The sequence below is a fragment of the Verticillium dahliae genome, genomic scaffold, assembly GCF_000150675.1.
Source record: "Verticillium dahliae VdLs.17 supercont1.27 genomic scaffold, whole genome shotgun sequence".
Taxonomy (NCBI): Eukaryota; Fungi; Ascomycota; class Sordariomycetes; order Glomerellales; family Plectosphaerellaceae; genus Verticillium; species Verticillium dahliae.
Genome location: NW_009276928.1, coordinates 165164 through 181201, shown reverse-complemented (window position 1 = coordinate 181201; position 16038 = coordinate 165164). Strand labels below are relative to the sequence as shown.

At 55.4% G+C, this 16038-nt stretch overlaps 3 protein-coding genes across 3 annotated transcripts; 1 reads left to right on the top strand and 2 right to left on the bottom strand.

Annotated features, from left to right (window-relative positions):
- Positions 1-705: 705 nt before the first annotated feature.
- VDAG_09764 (uncharacterized protein) lies at positions 706-1797 on the top strand (the record flags this gene model as incomplete). The annotated part of the gene is made up of 1 exon (XM_009654623.1): positions 706-1797. The coding sequence occupies one exon, from the start codon at positions 706-708 to the stop codon at positions 1795-1797; it is 1092 nt and encodes a 363-aa protein (XP_009652918.1).
- A 4714-nt stretch (positions 1798-6511) lies between these two features.
- On the bottom strand, positions 6512-10366 carry VDAG_09763 (enterobactin synthetase component F; the record flags this gene model as incomplete). The annotated part of the gene is made up of 1 exon (XM_009654622.1): positions 6512-10366. One exon carries the CDS (start codon positions 10364-10366, stop codon positions 6512-6514), a length of 3855 nt encoding a protein of 1284 aa, XP_009652917.1.
- A 1448-nt stretch (positions 10367-11814) lies between these two features.
- Positions 11815-12167, bottom strand: VDAG_09762 (uncharacterized protein; the record flags this gene model as incomplete). Its single annotated transcript, XM_009654621.1, has 1 exon — positions 11815-12167. The coding sequence occupies exon 1, from the start codon at positions 12040-12042 to the stop codon at positions 11815-11817; it is 228 nt and encodes a 75-aa protein (XP_009652916.1). The 5' UTR covers positions 12043-12167.
- Positions 12168-16038: the final 3871 nt, after the last annotated feature.

Below are 16038 nucleotides of genomic sequence, written 5' to 3'. Positions count from 1 at the left end.
CGGCCACCTGCTCCCTTCTCACGCCAAAGAGCCTCAGAGGTTTCTTCGCTTGCCTTTGCCTCCCGAATACAGCTTCCCCCCAGGTCTCTGCAACGCCGACAATCCGATTCGGAGGCTAAGACGAAGAGCGAACACTTCGCAGTTCGCTCTACCGACAGAAACGACGCAGCCCGAGCACCAGTCACCAACTCACTCGCTTGTTGGTCTGGCTCGGTTCGGCTCTCTCGATCCTGTCTCACTCGCCAACCCACTTGGGACTCGATCGACATTCCTCCACCAACGTCACCTGGTCATTCGCCCGCAAGCTCGTCAAAAACCGACTTCCATTGATTTCTGGTCGACGACGCGCCTCACGACCGACTTCTTCTTGATTGAGAGAGGTCAGCGAAGGGGTTCCTTCTGGTCACAAGAGCACGCATGCAGAGTCGCCACGCATCTCGGGGGCTGTCAATCCACCAACCTTTTCCTGCAGGCCGATCAACCAACTTCAACAAGAACCACCGACGATCTTGGTGGGGTCGGTCCAAGAAGGTCACGGAGTCACTCAACCCCTCCGAGGCAACAGGCCTGGGACCTGACTCTTCCCCTCTTGATGGATGATATGCTCTTGGTGTTTCCACCACAAATCGTCTGAGCCTTCCATCAATAGCCATGTTCTCGTCGACGCCGACTTGCCCGGCAGCACGTAGTCCTCCCGCTTCGAGCATGTCGTGGGCGTCGCGCTTCCTGCTCGTGACGCTTTGCCTGGCATCAAGTGTGTTGGGCGCCGCTGTCCCCTTCGAGGATACGCTGCCAGCACTTACACCTAGACAGCAGGGCGTGGGAGCGCCCTACGGGTCTGCCATGGCATCAGGGGATGCGGACTTGAGGAAACGGCAAGAGGACGAGGACGAAAGCACAACAACAATACGACGAGGAACGCCGACAATCACAACGGCGTCCGAGAGGACCACCACTGCTAGTACTGCCCGTCTCTCCATAACACCACCAAGCACCAGCACAGACGTGCCCGCCGCGCTCCCGTCACCGTTCGACAGCAGCATGGCCTCTACGTTCACCAACACTGACAACGCCGCCTGCCCAAATTTCATTAATGCTCTCCTTTCTAATTCCGACTTTAAGAGATGTTATCCCATCTCTATGCTGCTTTTGGTAAGACCATTCTCTGCGCCAACCCCTCGTCCCTCAGCACTAACCTGGATGCAGAGCTCTAATGGGTTCTTCGAGGCGAGCAAGAGTCTTGTCAACATTGTCCGCGTCCTTGACGCCGGTTGTGAGGTCGACTTTGACTTTTGCAAGGCCTATCTTGGCTCCGTAGCCGAGCAGCTCATTAAGGACGAGAACTGTGGGCCCGACTACAAAAAGGGACACGCCGTTGTTCGCGATGCCTACATGGGCCTCACAACCTACGAGACGGTCTACAAAGCGACATGCCTGCAGAACAAAGACGACGCCATGTACTGCTATGCTACCGCCACCACATTCAGTGACGCTTCTAATATCTACCCATACCACCTGCCATTCAACCTGACGTTTCCCGGCAGTGCCACGCCCGAGTGCAGCTGGTGCTTGTCTGAGACGATGAGGATTTTCCACGCCCAGGCCGCTGATCGCCGGAAACTCATCTCTTTGACGTACGAGAGTGCTGCACGCCAGATCAATACTGTGTGCGGCCCTGAGTTTGTCAACGAGACTCTCCCTGAGGCGGTGACGGGCAGCTTAGCGGGTGTCTTCCTGCCACCCTGGGCTGTCGGCGTCGTTGCCCTATCACTGGGTCTGATACACAACTTGCTGTAAAGCATGTCTGTCCCCTTCGGATGGGTAGCATGGCGTCTTTGGGTTTCTTGGGTGGCATGATTTCACGTCGGTCTTTTTTTCAACTTTTTCCCACACACAGCAAGCGCTTTGATACCCTTATACTTTCCTATAATTCCTCTTCTTCAGCCCCATTTTTACAAACATACTTGGGTTCGACGAGCCATCTTCTCTACAAGGGCCACTTTCCCGATCATTCTAATCATTATTATTACTTGTTTTTTCCGCGAGCATGGCGCTGGGAGGGCGCCAGGGGTTGGGAGGAAGAACGGCAGAAGAATATAGATGCGTGGGAGAATAGAGCCTCGGCATGAGGGATGCCCCCAGCTGCAGGGCATGAGCGACGGCCTGGACAGGGGTATAGCGGCGACGAAGCATAGCACCACAATGCGTTGTACGCCCCAGTACAAAGACAATAGCCCTCCGGGGTACAAAAATGAATAGGTCCTGTACCTTATCTACACTACCTAAAACGTCTTGATCGTTCCCTGTTCCAAGCATGCCAGATATGCCCACTATTGTACAGCGTGCGTTTTGGTGCAGCACATCCGGCCCAGGGGGCTATGCTCAATGTTTGATTAGGGTCCCTCGACGTCATTTCATGTGAAGGATGTCCTGCCGAGGTTTAATCGTTGCCTACTCATTGCGGCCCTGGCGTCGTGACCATGGCGAGCCCGGATATGAAAGCTGCGAGGGTGGATGGTCCCTCAATACAACGGCAGTCTAGATTAACCAGCTCCAATATGCCTTTCACAGCACCATAATCAAGTGGAATGAACGTGAGACGAAAATAGAGCCATCTCATCAATCATGGCGTACAAGTCTATAGCGTCTTGCTTGCCGAAAAGTACGCTCCAGTGTCTAACGCATCTCGTCTGCGCTCGCAACATCGGTGTCTCTCCGCCGTGCCATCTTCCCAGTCCGTCCGTTTCTGTTCGTATCCAGCCCTGAGTGTGTCTGTGTGTACGCCGGCTTGGTAGTCCCAGGGCGTTCTTGCTGTTGTCTTCGCTGCGCTCTGTGCCTCGATATTCGGTTTGTTGTTGGCAAGTCTGTAGCCGTCCATGACAGGTGGTCAAATGTTTTGGAGAAGGGGCCAAACCAAGAACAGTCGTTTTCAGAACTGGCGGGGCAGTTCCCTTGGTGGATGTCGTATGGGATCACAAATGAAAATAGGCCCGGGCCGTCTACAAGATTGTCCGAGACTCATTATATACACTGCCCTATGATATACTATGCCGTGTCTTGCGGGACCTTCTCCAGTCAGTTTCGAGTCAGGGTTCTCCGTAGTTCTCGATCATTGAATTGAAAAAGCGGTGGTATCGGCGGCACAGTCTGGGGAGAATCTGTGGAAGTTCCAATGGCCGATGAGTGCTCGAACCCGTAGCGGACTGAGTCTCTTGCCGTGATCTGTGACGTGATGCACCTCAAGTTCAGAGATAGGGAGTATAAATTACAAATGGCGGGGCGTTGCCCCCTCGAATACGAAGTATATATCTCCGAGCTGCCTCTCGTTAGTAGACGGCATCATAGCATGTAATGGTATGGTCGAGATCTTTTCGACCAAGGTCACAACCCATTGAGATTGGTCACAGGTGCCCACAATCTAAGCATGTAATTTTTGTATTCAATGTGATGGTGCAAGCCTGCCTACTGAGCGAAGTATACAATCAAAACCTTGGGACTCTGTACCATCCATCACGAACGATGAAAGAAGTTTGAGTACCATGTGGCATGACCGGAAACAAGGGTCCTCAGGAGGTCAGTGATGTTTCTTATGAGCTTTATGTTTGTGTGCGTGGCAGTGAGCTGCTAGGTTCCCCAGAACCACTGACTGCTTTGTATTTGAGGAAATTCGCCAGATGGAACCAGAGCATATGCATGTCATTGATATTGTGTTGAAGGTCTCAACTTTTAATTCATGGAGACGAATTTCGCTCTTGATAAGTACAAGCTAGACTGAGATGAACGTATGAGCACCCCAGAAAGATCAAGAGACCAAGACCAGTGAGACTTACGAGCAGTTCAAGGCGTCCAGGTTCAGAGGTTCTGGACGGAACGACCGATAAGGCTGCCTGTGAAAAGAACGTCACCCTCCACGGGTGGGTAAGTCAGCTTCGCTTGGTTTCTAGTGCACCACGATACCTGTCAGAAGGCACCTGCGGGACCTAGGGACAGAGTTACTCAAGAGCTTGAGACCAAGAGAGCATATATATCAAAGCTTCGGAGAGTTCTTCTAGCTACAGAGGGCCGGGTTTTATATGTGTTTTGATGGCTTACCCAAGACTAGCTATGATATCGCTTGCTGAAGACCTCTTCATTCTGTTCGTCCAACCGTTCTGATTAAAACTACCATTGGCTTTTCGTCATCTTCTATTAGCACCTAACTTCTAACAATTAACATAAATCATAGAGTCATTAGTCGAGACTTTTTCAACGTAGACAATAAAGTCAGCATGCTAGGCTATTCACTACTACTTAGAGTCACTTAGTTCTATTTAGGAGATAGAGTTTCAATAGTTGCCTACCGTCCCGTACGAAAATACTAGAATAGAGCCGAAGGTTTGGCTTGGAGACTTTTGAACTGTCTTCCAAAAGAAAAGCCCAGGGCCTGCGTTTACAGCGTACAGTGAGATATCTTGTTGAAAGGTTAACGAATAGCATGCTAACCAGGCCACTGGGCTTGGACACAATGGCAGCAGACAGCCAGAGATGTTCAATCCGAAAAAGATAAGGTAGGATTACACATTTATTCCACATAGTCCTAACGGTTCTCATAGTTCTCATAGTGCAAATTATTATCTCAGTGTCAGAGCGTTAGTTAGAATAGAGTGAAGAGATATAGTCCGCAGTAGATAGAAGATAGGTAGAGGGTCGGAATATATCTGAATTCTAGCCCTCTATAGCTTAGAGGGCCCTCTATAGCCTATATATATATATATTTCTTATAGCCCATAGCCTCTTACCGGCCCCCCTGCTGGCGACTCCGCAGGGAACCCGCAGGGTCGCCTAACACTCAGCACCACGGGCACTCCATGCCAATGGCACATCGTAACTACATGTTCACCCATGCGGTTGATGACGCCTGGAGTACATGAGAACTATCGAACGCGAGTCAGCCACGCTGCATGCTTTATATGCGATAGGAGGCCCGGGGTGGTATGGACAATAACACAGCCAGTACATCAATTGAAGCCCAGGGCGCGTTGAGTTCTGACTGGAGAGGTCTACAACAAAGCCAAGCTGGAGAAACTTCTACCATGATCCAGGCCATATGAGGTTACCTTGACACCTTATTGTCACACTTGGCATCCTGTCGGCCATAAGCAAAACACCTACTGGGGCGAAGAAGGTGATAAGACGGTCATATGGTAAAGTTCAGGACTTTGCCGTGCCTCAAAGCCGTTATCTCGTGACCAAACGTGTCTCGGCCTAACCATTCTTGCCAAGTACTCAGGTCAAGGGCAAATGCCAAACGAAAAGAGAAAAGAAAGACGATCTCGCCAAGAAGAACTTTGGACGGCGATCAATGCTCTGACCGATAGGAGGAGCCCTTCTCAGAAGCGCCATGCCACGTCGTCCACGTCGAGCGACTGCAACCAAACATCAGTCAATAGACATGTACATGCTACTCGTCGTCACAAAAAGCCGACGCAGTCAAAGTTGAAACACACCGTCACCATGAGTCTGATCAAACCCGGTCACTGGTAGACAGACTACCAGACAGGCCGATCACTCTCCGAGCCAAGACCTTTCATGCAGTATGGAACCAGAAACACCCCCAAGCCGGGTCCCGACTAGCCCCAACCCTCCCAAGTATGACCAAGCCAAGTGGCCTGTTGAAGGCTATAGCACCAAGTTTCCGTCTTTCGTGGTCCGGCGACCCAGCCTTGAAAATCCGACGTGACGCGCAAATGTCCAGACCGGGTCTCGACTTTTGGTCACTCCCACCTCACGCCGATGCTACGCAAACAAATCTGATATTCTTTTCCCCTATCCCCCCACCCCGCGGAAACGCTCCATTCATTGCTCGGCTGCTGATTCCCCTCTCCTCATGACCGGAAAGTCTTAACCGGACATTCAGCTCAGGAAACGCAGCCTCAAAACGCTAGACCGGCGCACGACAGGCAGCATGCAGCAGCGGCCGCGGGCACCCCAACCATGGGTACCTAGGTAGGGTGTCATGCAGTACCAACAGTTGTGTGGCGGCGTTGTTGTAACCTCCGTGGCCTTGGCTCCGTATGCTTACCAGATGCTGACTACTCACGCGCAGTGTGGGCTGCAGCGTGCTGAATGAGCGAGAAAAAGACCATTCCCTCTACTTCTTGGTCAAGCAACCATGGTACTTGTAATTTTCTGTCAATTGTTACCCGGGAACTGGATCCTCAACAACAGGAAGTTCCGGGGTTCAGTCACTCAGCAGCCTCCGGTTGGCCAATAATCAGCTGTACATCACATGTGGGATGATTCCACATTTTGACACATGTTGTGCAACCCAAGAAAAAGAACGCTCCGCGCCATGAGGAAAGGAGGGGTCACAGCCCTCCATGCGAGGCCTTGACACGTACAATATCATCTCATTATGACTGTAGCAGCAACAAAGCTGGCCTATGCTGCCCCGGGACGAATGTACAACAAGGCCGCATGACTGTATGAGACCACTTTACGAATAACCTTTAGCTTCCTGCAGCCAGATTAATCAGATGGGCTCATCCCTCGGCTCAATGAGCACCTCATTGACCGCCACATGCGGAGGCTGACAGACAGCAAAAACAATCGACGACGCAACATCCTCCGCATCCAACACCTTGGCGCCCGTTGGCTCGCCATACTTCTTAATGGCTTCGGCGTCAGTCGACATGCCTAGCAGCTCAGTGGCTGTGTTGCCGGGCTGGATGGACGTGACGCGAAGTCCGGTGCCCGCAGTCTCAAGTCGCAGACTCTGCAACGTAGCTTCGACGAAGAACTTGCTGGCCGAGTAGACTCCAAGACCGGGGAACACCTTGCGGCCTGCATCCGAAGAAATGGCGACAATGTGACCAGCACCGCGGCTCAGCATACCGGGAACGACAGACGACAGGCAGTGCAGGAGACCCTTGCAGTTGACGTCAACGGTACGCTCCCACTCATCTGTCTTGTTGTTGGCCATCATGGTGAAGTACATGACACCAGCGCAGCTGACGAGTATGTCGATAGGGCCGAGTGTCTTGGAGACATTCTGCATGAGGGACTCGACCTCAGCCTTGCTGGTAATGTCTGCCTTTTGAATCAGAACCTTACCGCCCGTGCCGGCGGTGGTGATCTTGGCCTTGACTGCCTCGAGTGCGTCCATGCGTCGAGCAGCGAGCGCAACGTGTGCACCCTCCTTGGCCAGGCCCGCACCGACTGCGGCGCCTATGCCGGAGGATGCGCCCATGACGACGGCAACCTTGCCAGCGAGCCGACCCTTGTTAATCTTGCCCAAGGTTCCGTTGGCCTGCTTGCGACGAGGTGGTCGAGAGAGCCAGCCTCGTGCGTAGAAGTGACGCATATACGTCTCGAGAAGGGTGCTGTCAATCTTGGGGCGCCGGAGGCCGTACTTAGCCAGGATGGGCTGCGTCGCATCGTCCTTGAGCACTGTGACCGACTGCAGGGCCTCGGCGGTGGGCATGCCACCACGCAGAATCTCGGCCGTGAAAGGAATGTCGCCTGCTCGGCCGGAGCCCCGCTTCTCGTTCCAGAGGGATACCCAGTCATCCCAGGGCAGGCGCGAGGTCGAATAACCAAGCTCTGTCAAGCTGTGGAAGATGCCACTAGCCGACACGGGGTTGGGATCGCCAAGGTGGTAGACCAGTTGCTTGGAGTCGGTGTGATTCGCGAGCGTGATGATGGCCGCACTGACAAAGTCCACAGGCGTCATTTCAGCAAACCAGCCCTCTACATTGGGCGCACAGCCGACATGCAGCGATTCGACGATCAAGGCATTCAGCAAGTCGTACGTGTTGGTGGAGCCCGTGACACTGTGGCCGCTGATGGTACCCGGGCGGTAGACCTTGCATGGCATGCCACGACGAGCAGCCTCGTACACCAATTTCTCGGCCACCCATTTGGTCTGACCATAGCCGTCAAGGAGCTTATCGGGCACATCGTCAATGTCCACCATGGCGTTTTCAGACCAGCCCTCAACAGAAGGGGTCAAGACGCCATTGGTGGAAACGTGATGGAGGGTGGCACCGCTTTTGGACGCCAACCTCAAGATTTCCCTGGTGCCTCCCACATTGGCATTCCTCAGCGCAGCGTAGGGGTACACAAGGTTGACGGTAGCAGCAGCGTGGATAATGACCTGCACCCGAGAGGCAAGTTCTGTGAAAGCCTCTGTGGACAGACCGAGGCGCTTGCGGGACAAGTTGCCGGGTAGGATTTCCATGCGGTCGAGCATCGAATCGTCCCAGAAACCAAGGTCAATGAGGTTCTTTCGCACTCTGGCCATGCCAGCAGGACGAGAATCACTGGAGGGTTCAGTGAAGCGCACGAGACAGAGAATGTGTGCAGAGGTGTTCTCGATCAGGCCCTTGAGCAGGGATGCTCCTAAGTAGCCCGTAGCACCTGTGAGGAGGACAGTGTCGGCATCATTGAGCTGGCGCATGGGCTGACCGTGGGACTTGATGTCTTCCGGCAGGATACAGTCCGCGCGCAGGACAGCGGGCAGGTCACCTTGCACAGCCGCCGTGTGTCCATCACGAGCATCGCGGATAGCGTCGAGGTGACCTTGCAGTGTGGGCGTGCCAGCGAGAGGAGCCAATGGGACTGGGAAACCAAACTCCTTGGTGAAGCGATTGGCGAGATCAGCAAGGATGAGAGAATGGCCGCCAATGTCGAAAAAGTCAAGATCCTCGGAGATGGCGCTGGCAGGCATGTTGAGAGAAGCCGCCCATAGCTTGATGATGGTCTCCATCTTGATCTTGGTATTTTGGTCCTCCTTGGGGCTGCTGGCAACTTTCGGGGTTGGTGGTGGGGGCAGAGCCTTGAGATCCGTCTTGCCCGAGACGCCGTGAGTAGGGAGCTGATCAAGCTGGACCCAGAGCGCGGGGATCATGTACAGAGCCAGATGCGCCGAGAGAGTGCGGCGAGCTCCGGGGCTATACCCGGACTCGTCGATGACAATGTCGGCACGATCTCTCTTTTCTTGATTGTCGGGAACAATGTAGGCAACCAATTGCCTCTCAAGACCATCGCCGTGAGACGTGACAGCGCAGTCACGCACGGCGAGATGCTTGACAATGGCGTTCTCGACCGCACCAGGCTGCACCGTGTATCCACGCGTCTTGATCATGCCGCCAGCGCGACCCGTGATCTCCAGCAGGCCTGAAGGAAGTACGCGAGCAAGATCGCCCGTCTTGTACATGCGCGCTCCCTCCCTCTTGTCGAAGGGGTCAGGGGTGAAGGCCTTTGCTGTTGTTTCCGGCAGGTTCAGGTAGCCTCTTGCTAGGAGGTCACCGCCAACGTACAGCTCTCCGCTGACGTTATTCTTCACTCTGTTGCCGGCTTCGTCGAGGATGTAGATGTGGCTGGGGTCCATCGTCGGCCCAACAGGGCAGACGCGAGCCTCGAGATCAATGAAAGTCCGGATGTCGCCGGCCGCGACCTCGTGCGTCTCGCTGGCGCTGTACACATTGAGAAGCCTTGTGTTGGGCAAGGCATCCAGAGCACGGCGGCAGAGATCGGTAGTCACAACCTCGCCATTCAGCCAGAGAGAGCGCAGATCGGGCAGACGCTTTCCCAGCTCTGGGTGACGCGAGAGGACCGTCGCCAGCAGGGTCGGGGTCATCAATGTGTCAGTGATGCGACGTGACGCCAACAGGCCGACGAGTGCCGTTGGGTCATAGCTCGCAGCATCGGGAATGGCGACGACCGTGGCGCCCCGTAGCAAGGGGCGAAGCATCTCCCAAACAAAAAAGACATTACAGGCCACTCGGTCGCCGGGGCCGAGGTCGCTGAGCTTGAATCTCAGGTCATAAGAGCGAACCGCCGCCCTGTGGGGGTTCGCGATGCCCTTCGGCTGGCCAGTAGTACCGGAGGAATATGATACGAAGGCAAGGCGTTCTAGATCGTCCTCGGCTGGCAGAGGAGCCAGCTGATCTTCGCTGCCGGCACCGACACCATTCTTCAGGTGATCGTTTGACTCATCAATGACGATGATGGGAACATCGGCCTTGATGAAGCCGACATGGGCGGCTTGTGTGATGACTACGGACGGCTTGGCGTCCTCGATGACGTCGCGCAGCAGGCCCGACGGATAGGCCAGCTCGAGTACCAGGAAGGCACCTCCGGCACGAAGCGCAGCCAGCGAGGCGACGACGTAGTCTGCGCTCCTGTTCATGAGCACACCGACGAGCGAATCCCGACCGACGCCATGCTGGCGGCGGAGGTGGTCAGCGAGAGCCTGTGTCTCACGGTCCAGCTCAGCATAGGTCAAGGTGCGGGCCTCATCCTCAAGGGCCACTGCATCAGGGGTCGCCTTGGCCTGGATGCTAAAGAGAGCGGCGAGGTCCTTGGTGATGTCAATGGTCGACATGATGGGGAAAAGTCTCCTCGCGATGTATGATGACCACAGGTCGACCTCTGAATGTTCCGACTGTGGATGGATGGTAAGCACGGATGCACGAGGCTGGAAGGAGAGTCTGACTCGCTGCCAGGGGTCTCGGGGCAGCGCAAGGTAGGGGACGTACGTGTTTGACGGGTGTTTGTTTTCTTTGGGTCGGCCGAAACAAGCAGATGAAGCGATCGTGAGCCCAGAAACGGAATTGGGTCACGAGACCAGGGGTATCATTCAACGCTGAAGCCTGGTATGAGAGGTTCGCGTGGATGGAACAAAGTGCTTTTATCAAGAGCGCTCACTTGTGTCCAGGTCAAGCTGATGAATGGAGGTCAATTTGGATGGAGGCTGGAGACGCGTTTCCTCCCTTCGGACCGTTCAGCTCGGGAACTCGTCCCAAGCTCGATGGAGCATGGACGTGAAGAATTAGACTATTCGCCCCACCAGATGTTGAGCCCAGCCCGCTCGTGGGGAAGGCAGAAACCAGTAGAAGGGCAGCGACATCGGTCCTCGCCTACCTTTTGCCTGCCCGTGCCTGCCCGCGCCTGCCTGTACCTGGCACACTCTTGCCTAGGCTTTGACCGGTGATAGAATGGCAGCAGCCAGAACATGTGAGGCCCCCACGTCACGGTGGGGGTCTAACCCCAATCGATATGCCCTCTCGTCACACCGCCTTGCCTTATTCAGGGAAATTGCCTGGCTTGACTCGTACAAATTGTTGGTCAAATCATGGTTTTTCCATCTCGTATTGCTGGTTGAAAGAAAAGAAGGTACCTTGATCAGGAAACGCGGCGAATCAGGTACAGCAAGGGAGATGGGAAAGGCATGCTGTTGCCAATCAACCTTTGTCCTGGACTATTCGTAAGGTACCTAGGCACTTACCTTAACATAGGTACAACACCACAGCGACTCACAGGACGTCCATGTCATCAATGATGAGCTAAGCATGATGGAACCGCCCAACACATGCACTCAACAGCCGATAACGGCTGGTTCGGTGGACTGGTCAACAGCTGTTTGTACCTCTTCCCATCAGTGTCCCTGCTACTTTTCCCCGTACATTGAACTGTATGCCTGCCATTCCGAATGCGCCCATCCGCCGTGCCTAACGATGTTGTTGGCCCGCGGTGAGTGCCGACGGTCGGAGCGAGCGACGACGCCCTGCCGCGCGGTGAGCACGATTTCATGTTGGCACCCACCGAGCCGATGCCACGACCTGTCAGAGGCGCTGCGCTGTCCCTGCTGCAACCCTCCGAAACCCAGACGACGAATCGGTAGTTGGAAGTTTGCCAGTCAGACACGGGACGACGGACGCTGGCTATGGGGTGCGTGCTGCACTGCCAACACGCAGGCTGCCACTCCCCAGGTTAGGTATGTACTTCGAATCGCCAATGAGCACTGCTTGCGACCGAGGCCAGTTGCCTATTTCATTCTCGGGTCATTGCCATACGAAGCCAGCGAGCGTGGGCGGGCAACTTCTGTTGACATTCGTCAACGGTTGATTCGAACTCGGCGATATGCAGGACGGTGTTCAGGATGTTGTTCAGGGCGAGAGCATGGGTGTTAACCTGACAGGCAATGTTCAGGAACATTAGCCGGCAGTGGTCCGGAGTAGATGCCCCGAATAACTTGCTCTGACGCGGGCCGGCGGACATGGGAGTCTGGCTTCATTTGACCCAGGGTCCATGCATGGATATGTTTGTTTCCCTTTTTGATAGGAGTGCAAGAGAACCATGGATGCAATGCACGAGCCGTACCCATCCGGACGGTCGCCCTTCAAGGTCCGGTCCCAACGTCGCGCTGGCGCACTGCGATGCAGCCGGCCGCTTGGTAGAGGGAGGGCTACTTTTTGGTTGGTGGCGATCAGGAGCATAGCCAAGACAGAGCATCGGTTGCTTGCAGGACCGGTGGGGAGACATCAGCGGAAACACAGGCGCCATGGCTCGTTGAGCTTACTTGGGTCAGCGCTGGCTCGGCACTGATCCGAGTCGGTCAACACAATGCATGCGCGGTCACTGCTTGCTTTTGTATCTTCTTGGATCTGTCGGCGGCCGGACCAAAGTCATCCATGATCATACATAGTACGTGACGCTGCAAAACAGCGGGGGTGACTGGAGAGGATGAGAATGCCATTGTTGAGGCGGCATCGGTTCCATCGCTCGGCCGTGGAGGGTAGTATGGTATCAGGACATCTTACGCAGGTGGCCACCCGGCCCGTCTCCAACCATGTTGCAAAATTCGCTGCATGGGTGGATGTGAAACCAGGTGGTCTGATCATTGAAATCCTCGTCGTTCGAATGGTGATGAGGCTCGCCTAGCGCGCTTCCAGTGATCACCATGGTGGAGGAGCGTAACCGAAGAGCCACCAGGTTGCAGTTGGCGGTGGACATATGAGAGCACCATTGTGCCCAAGACGGAAAGTGATGAGCATTTCCGAGTCTGTCTCCCTCGCCATACGTGTGTTTGCTTCACATCGGAACAACGGAAATGGACGCTGGCCTCAGAAATGTCTCAACCGCGGACGCGCCGAGCATACCAAAAGGACGCGAGACGACGCACGTTGCTGCATATTGCCGGTCAGCGAGGGGCCGGTCTCCAAAACGGAGAAAGGAGGGTTTAAGCTTCTCAGAGACAGCCTTCAAAGGGGCATGGGTCCTACATAGCGCTCCCGTCCTGGATGACGGACAGATGAACACGGGCGGGCGGGAGTTGGCCGATGGGACCCAGGACCTTGAAAGTCGGGGTAAACTTGATCAGATGTACATGTATTATGCCTACCTGACCTTAAGTACCTACCTACCTGTGGGTAAAGTGCCTGGCCAGTTAATCACTAGGGGGGTCAAGAGGAGAGCCAAGTCCGCACGAAGCGGGGAACGAGTGCCCAAGTTGGTAGGGAGTACCAACCAGAACGAGAACATTCGTGAGCTGTCGTGATGCAGAGGTGCTTCACCCTCTTTCTCTCGCTCTCTCTCTCTCTAACCTACCAGGCGCCGTCAACACCATAACTACCTTGCCTCGGATGGTGTGTACTGTAGAGAGGGGGGGGGGGGAGGCGGGGCTTGGTCGGATGATTCAGCCCGACAGCATCAATGTGGCACGCGCCAGGCGAACAGGCGAGCGAGCCGGCAAAGGCAGCTGGCCGCACATTCCAGGTACTCGGATCCTCTGCAGCACCCAATCGAACTCCCTTGCTTATAGCAGTCAGTACCTCGAGGTACCTGTATACATACCTTTCTGCCCCTGCCACAGGGACCTACGTACAGTACATAGTACCAAGTACGCAGCTCGCCTTGAACTCAAGGTCTCGTTGCTCGGGCATGCGACCGGCTCCGGGCTGAAGGCGCTGGAACACCACCAACACGGAACACGACGACGTCTCCGCCGACGACCACCATTACAGTCACCAACCGTTGATCACTGGCCACACACACACACGCACCTTCCTCGCCCTGTTGTCCTTGGCTCAAGCGACACCAGAGCGTGCGAGAGCCAGGGTCGCCATTTCTCCCGCTCATTGGCAAGTGGTGGCACGAAATCGTCATGAGCTAGGTCATCCGTCCACCTCGTCATTGTGTGGCTGCCGGGTCATCACACTTGCTTTTTCCTCCTTCTCGGTCTCGAGAGCCTGCGGCTGCTGCCTGCCATTGCCTAGAAGAGTTACAAGATCATACCACTGTCGCGACTGCTGCAGCAACTGCTGCAGCAACTGCGGCTGCCACCCCTACTCCTCCTGATGCTGCTGCCGTAGTGGTGGTAGCTTGTTCCCCAGTCATTGGAAAAGGGAAAGCACTGCAAGAGCACAGGTGCCTGGAGCATTAGCACATACCTACCGTGGTGCACTTCCCCTGACATAGAGTTCGCCCCTGCATGATGGTCCTCCAGGGGCCCACCTTGCCATCTTGGCATTGGCCAGGGCTGTCCCTGCCTTGTCAACCAAAATGTGATGCATTGGACTTTTGGATGCGCACCCTGCCTCTTGCCCGTCCCTTCTTGACCCTACCGTACCTACAGTACCACCTTCTGCAAGGATGGGGGACGGACAGACGTGACTTCCTGTCATGGTCGCCATCATGCACCTGCTGAAGGGCTCCCGCGTTCGACCAGGGAAAGGGCCATCGCGAGGAGAGAGGAGGGGAGAGGGGTTGAGAATGGGATTCTTGCTGGGCTGATCCCCCGAGACCAGGATACTGACAGACCACAGCACGGATAGGGACGGGATGCTGGGCTCCATGAATCGCAAGGCCCCACCTTCCCTACAACCGCAAGCAGCCTGCTGCGTTGAGCCATCTCCACCGCCTCACATCACTGATCACCACCCGGCGTCCGATGGGCCAACCCTAGCGTTTCCCCCCTTCGCTTACCCGCTGTCACCGCAAAGACGGTACATCAACTTCAACCTGGATTTTGTCTCGCACCACGTCGCTGTCACTCGCTCGCTGCTCTGGCCGTACTTGGCATGGTCTGCACACAGGACCTGTAACTGCTGCACATCCGCCAGGCCTTGCCCCCGCCCTCTGCCTGTTCGCCCATCTCTCTCTACGCCCGCCAGCTGCCTAGGTAGGTACCTGAGCGAACAAGGACTCAATCGCCTTGGGAAGCCCCGGACTCGGTTCCAGCAACCATATGCGTGCCCAAGTCCAACCTCGGCGCACCCTCTGCCAGTCCAAACCCCCCTGGTTCCCTTTTCAACAAACCACAGCAGCATGGAGGGTGACAATCCATACCGTCGGATGCATGAAGGCAGCAGCCCACAAGCACTGGTATTGGCATTGGCATTGGCATACTTACTTTTATCTACGACAGCTTAACCCAACCAGACAATCTCATCTCAGGGTTTGAGGGTATACCTGGTCCCCCTTCAACCACATCCCCCTCCGTTTTGGTCCTGGCTCTCGACTTTTACAGCACCTCTGGCTCTCGCCTCGGGGCTTATTTCCTCTGGTACTCTTTCGCCTTTGTGCGACTCGCTGACGGATTACCTCCCCTGCCGTCTTGTCGTCTTGTGTGCCAAAACCAGGCCAACGACGCTGCTCATCGACCGCCCATCGTCTGATGTCTAGATTTCGGACAACACCGTCCTGCTCTAGGCCATCAACTAGCCCCCATCGACGCCTGTCACCCTGGACGCTACAGGACATCGCACTGGCGCACTTGCGCACATGCTTCCTAGCCGTCCCAGCACTGACGCTATCCCTACTTCGAAGCACCTGGAGCACCCGTCCCATCCCGGCTTCCCGGTGCCACCAATAGAGAGACTCAGCGGCTGAGACCGCTATACCTGCAAGGATCTTCCTCGTTTGCCTCTCACCGGCCACGATACGATATCACTCGATTCCCATTGATCCTGTCTCTCTGCCAGCCCTTGTCTCGCCTCAGAGACACACCTTCCTCCGTAGTAAGGCGCGACTGTCTCTCGGTGAGCTCGCACGCGCCTCTACCATCTGCTTCCCACCTCACCCGCTACCACGCTCTGGTGACCACGCTCACGCATCCACGCAATCCACGCAACGCACGACGCATCCACGCACCATGAAGCGGGGGATGCTCGACTAAGGGAACGACTCACTGAGACATACTAAGACAACAGCAACAGAAAAAGAGCAACTTGGCCCTTGCTCAGGTTCTGAATCGCCCCCCGCCATGCGATATAA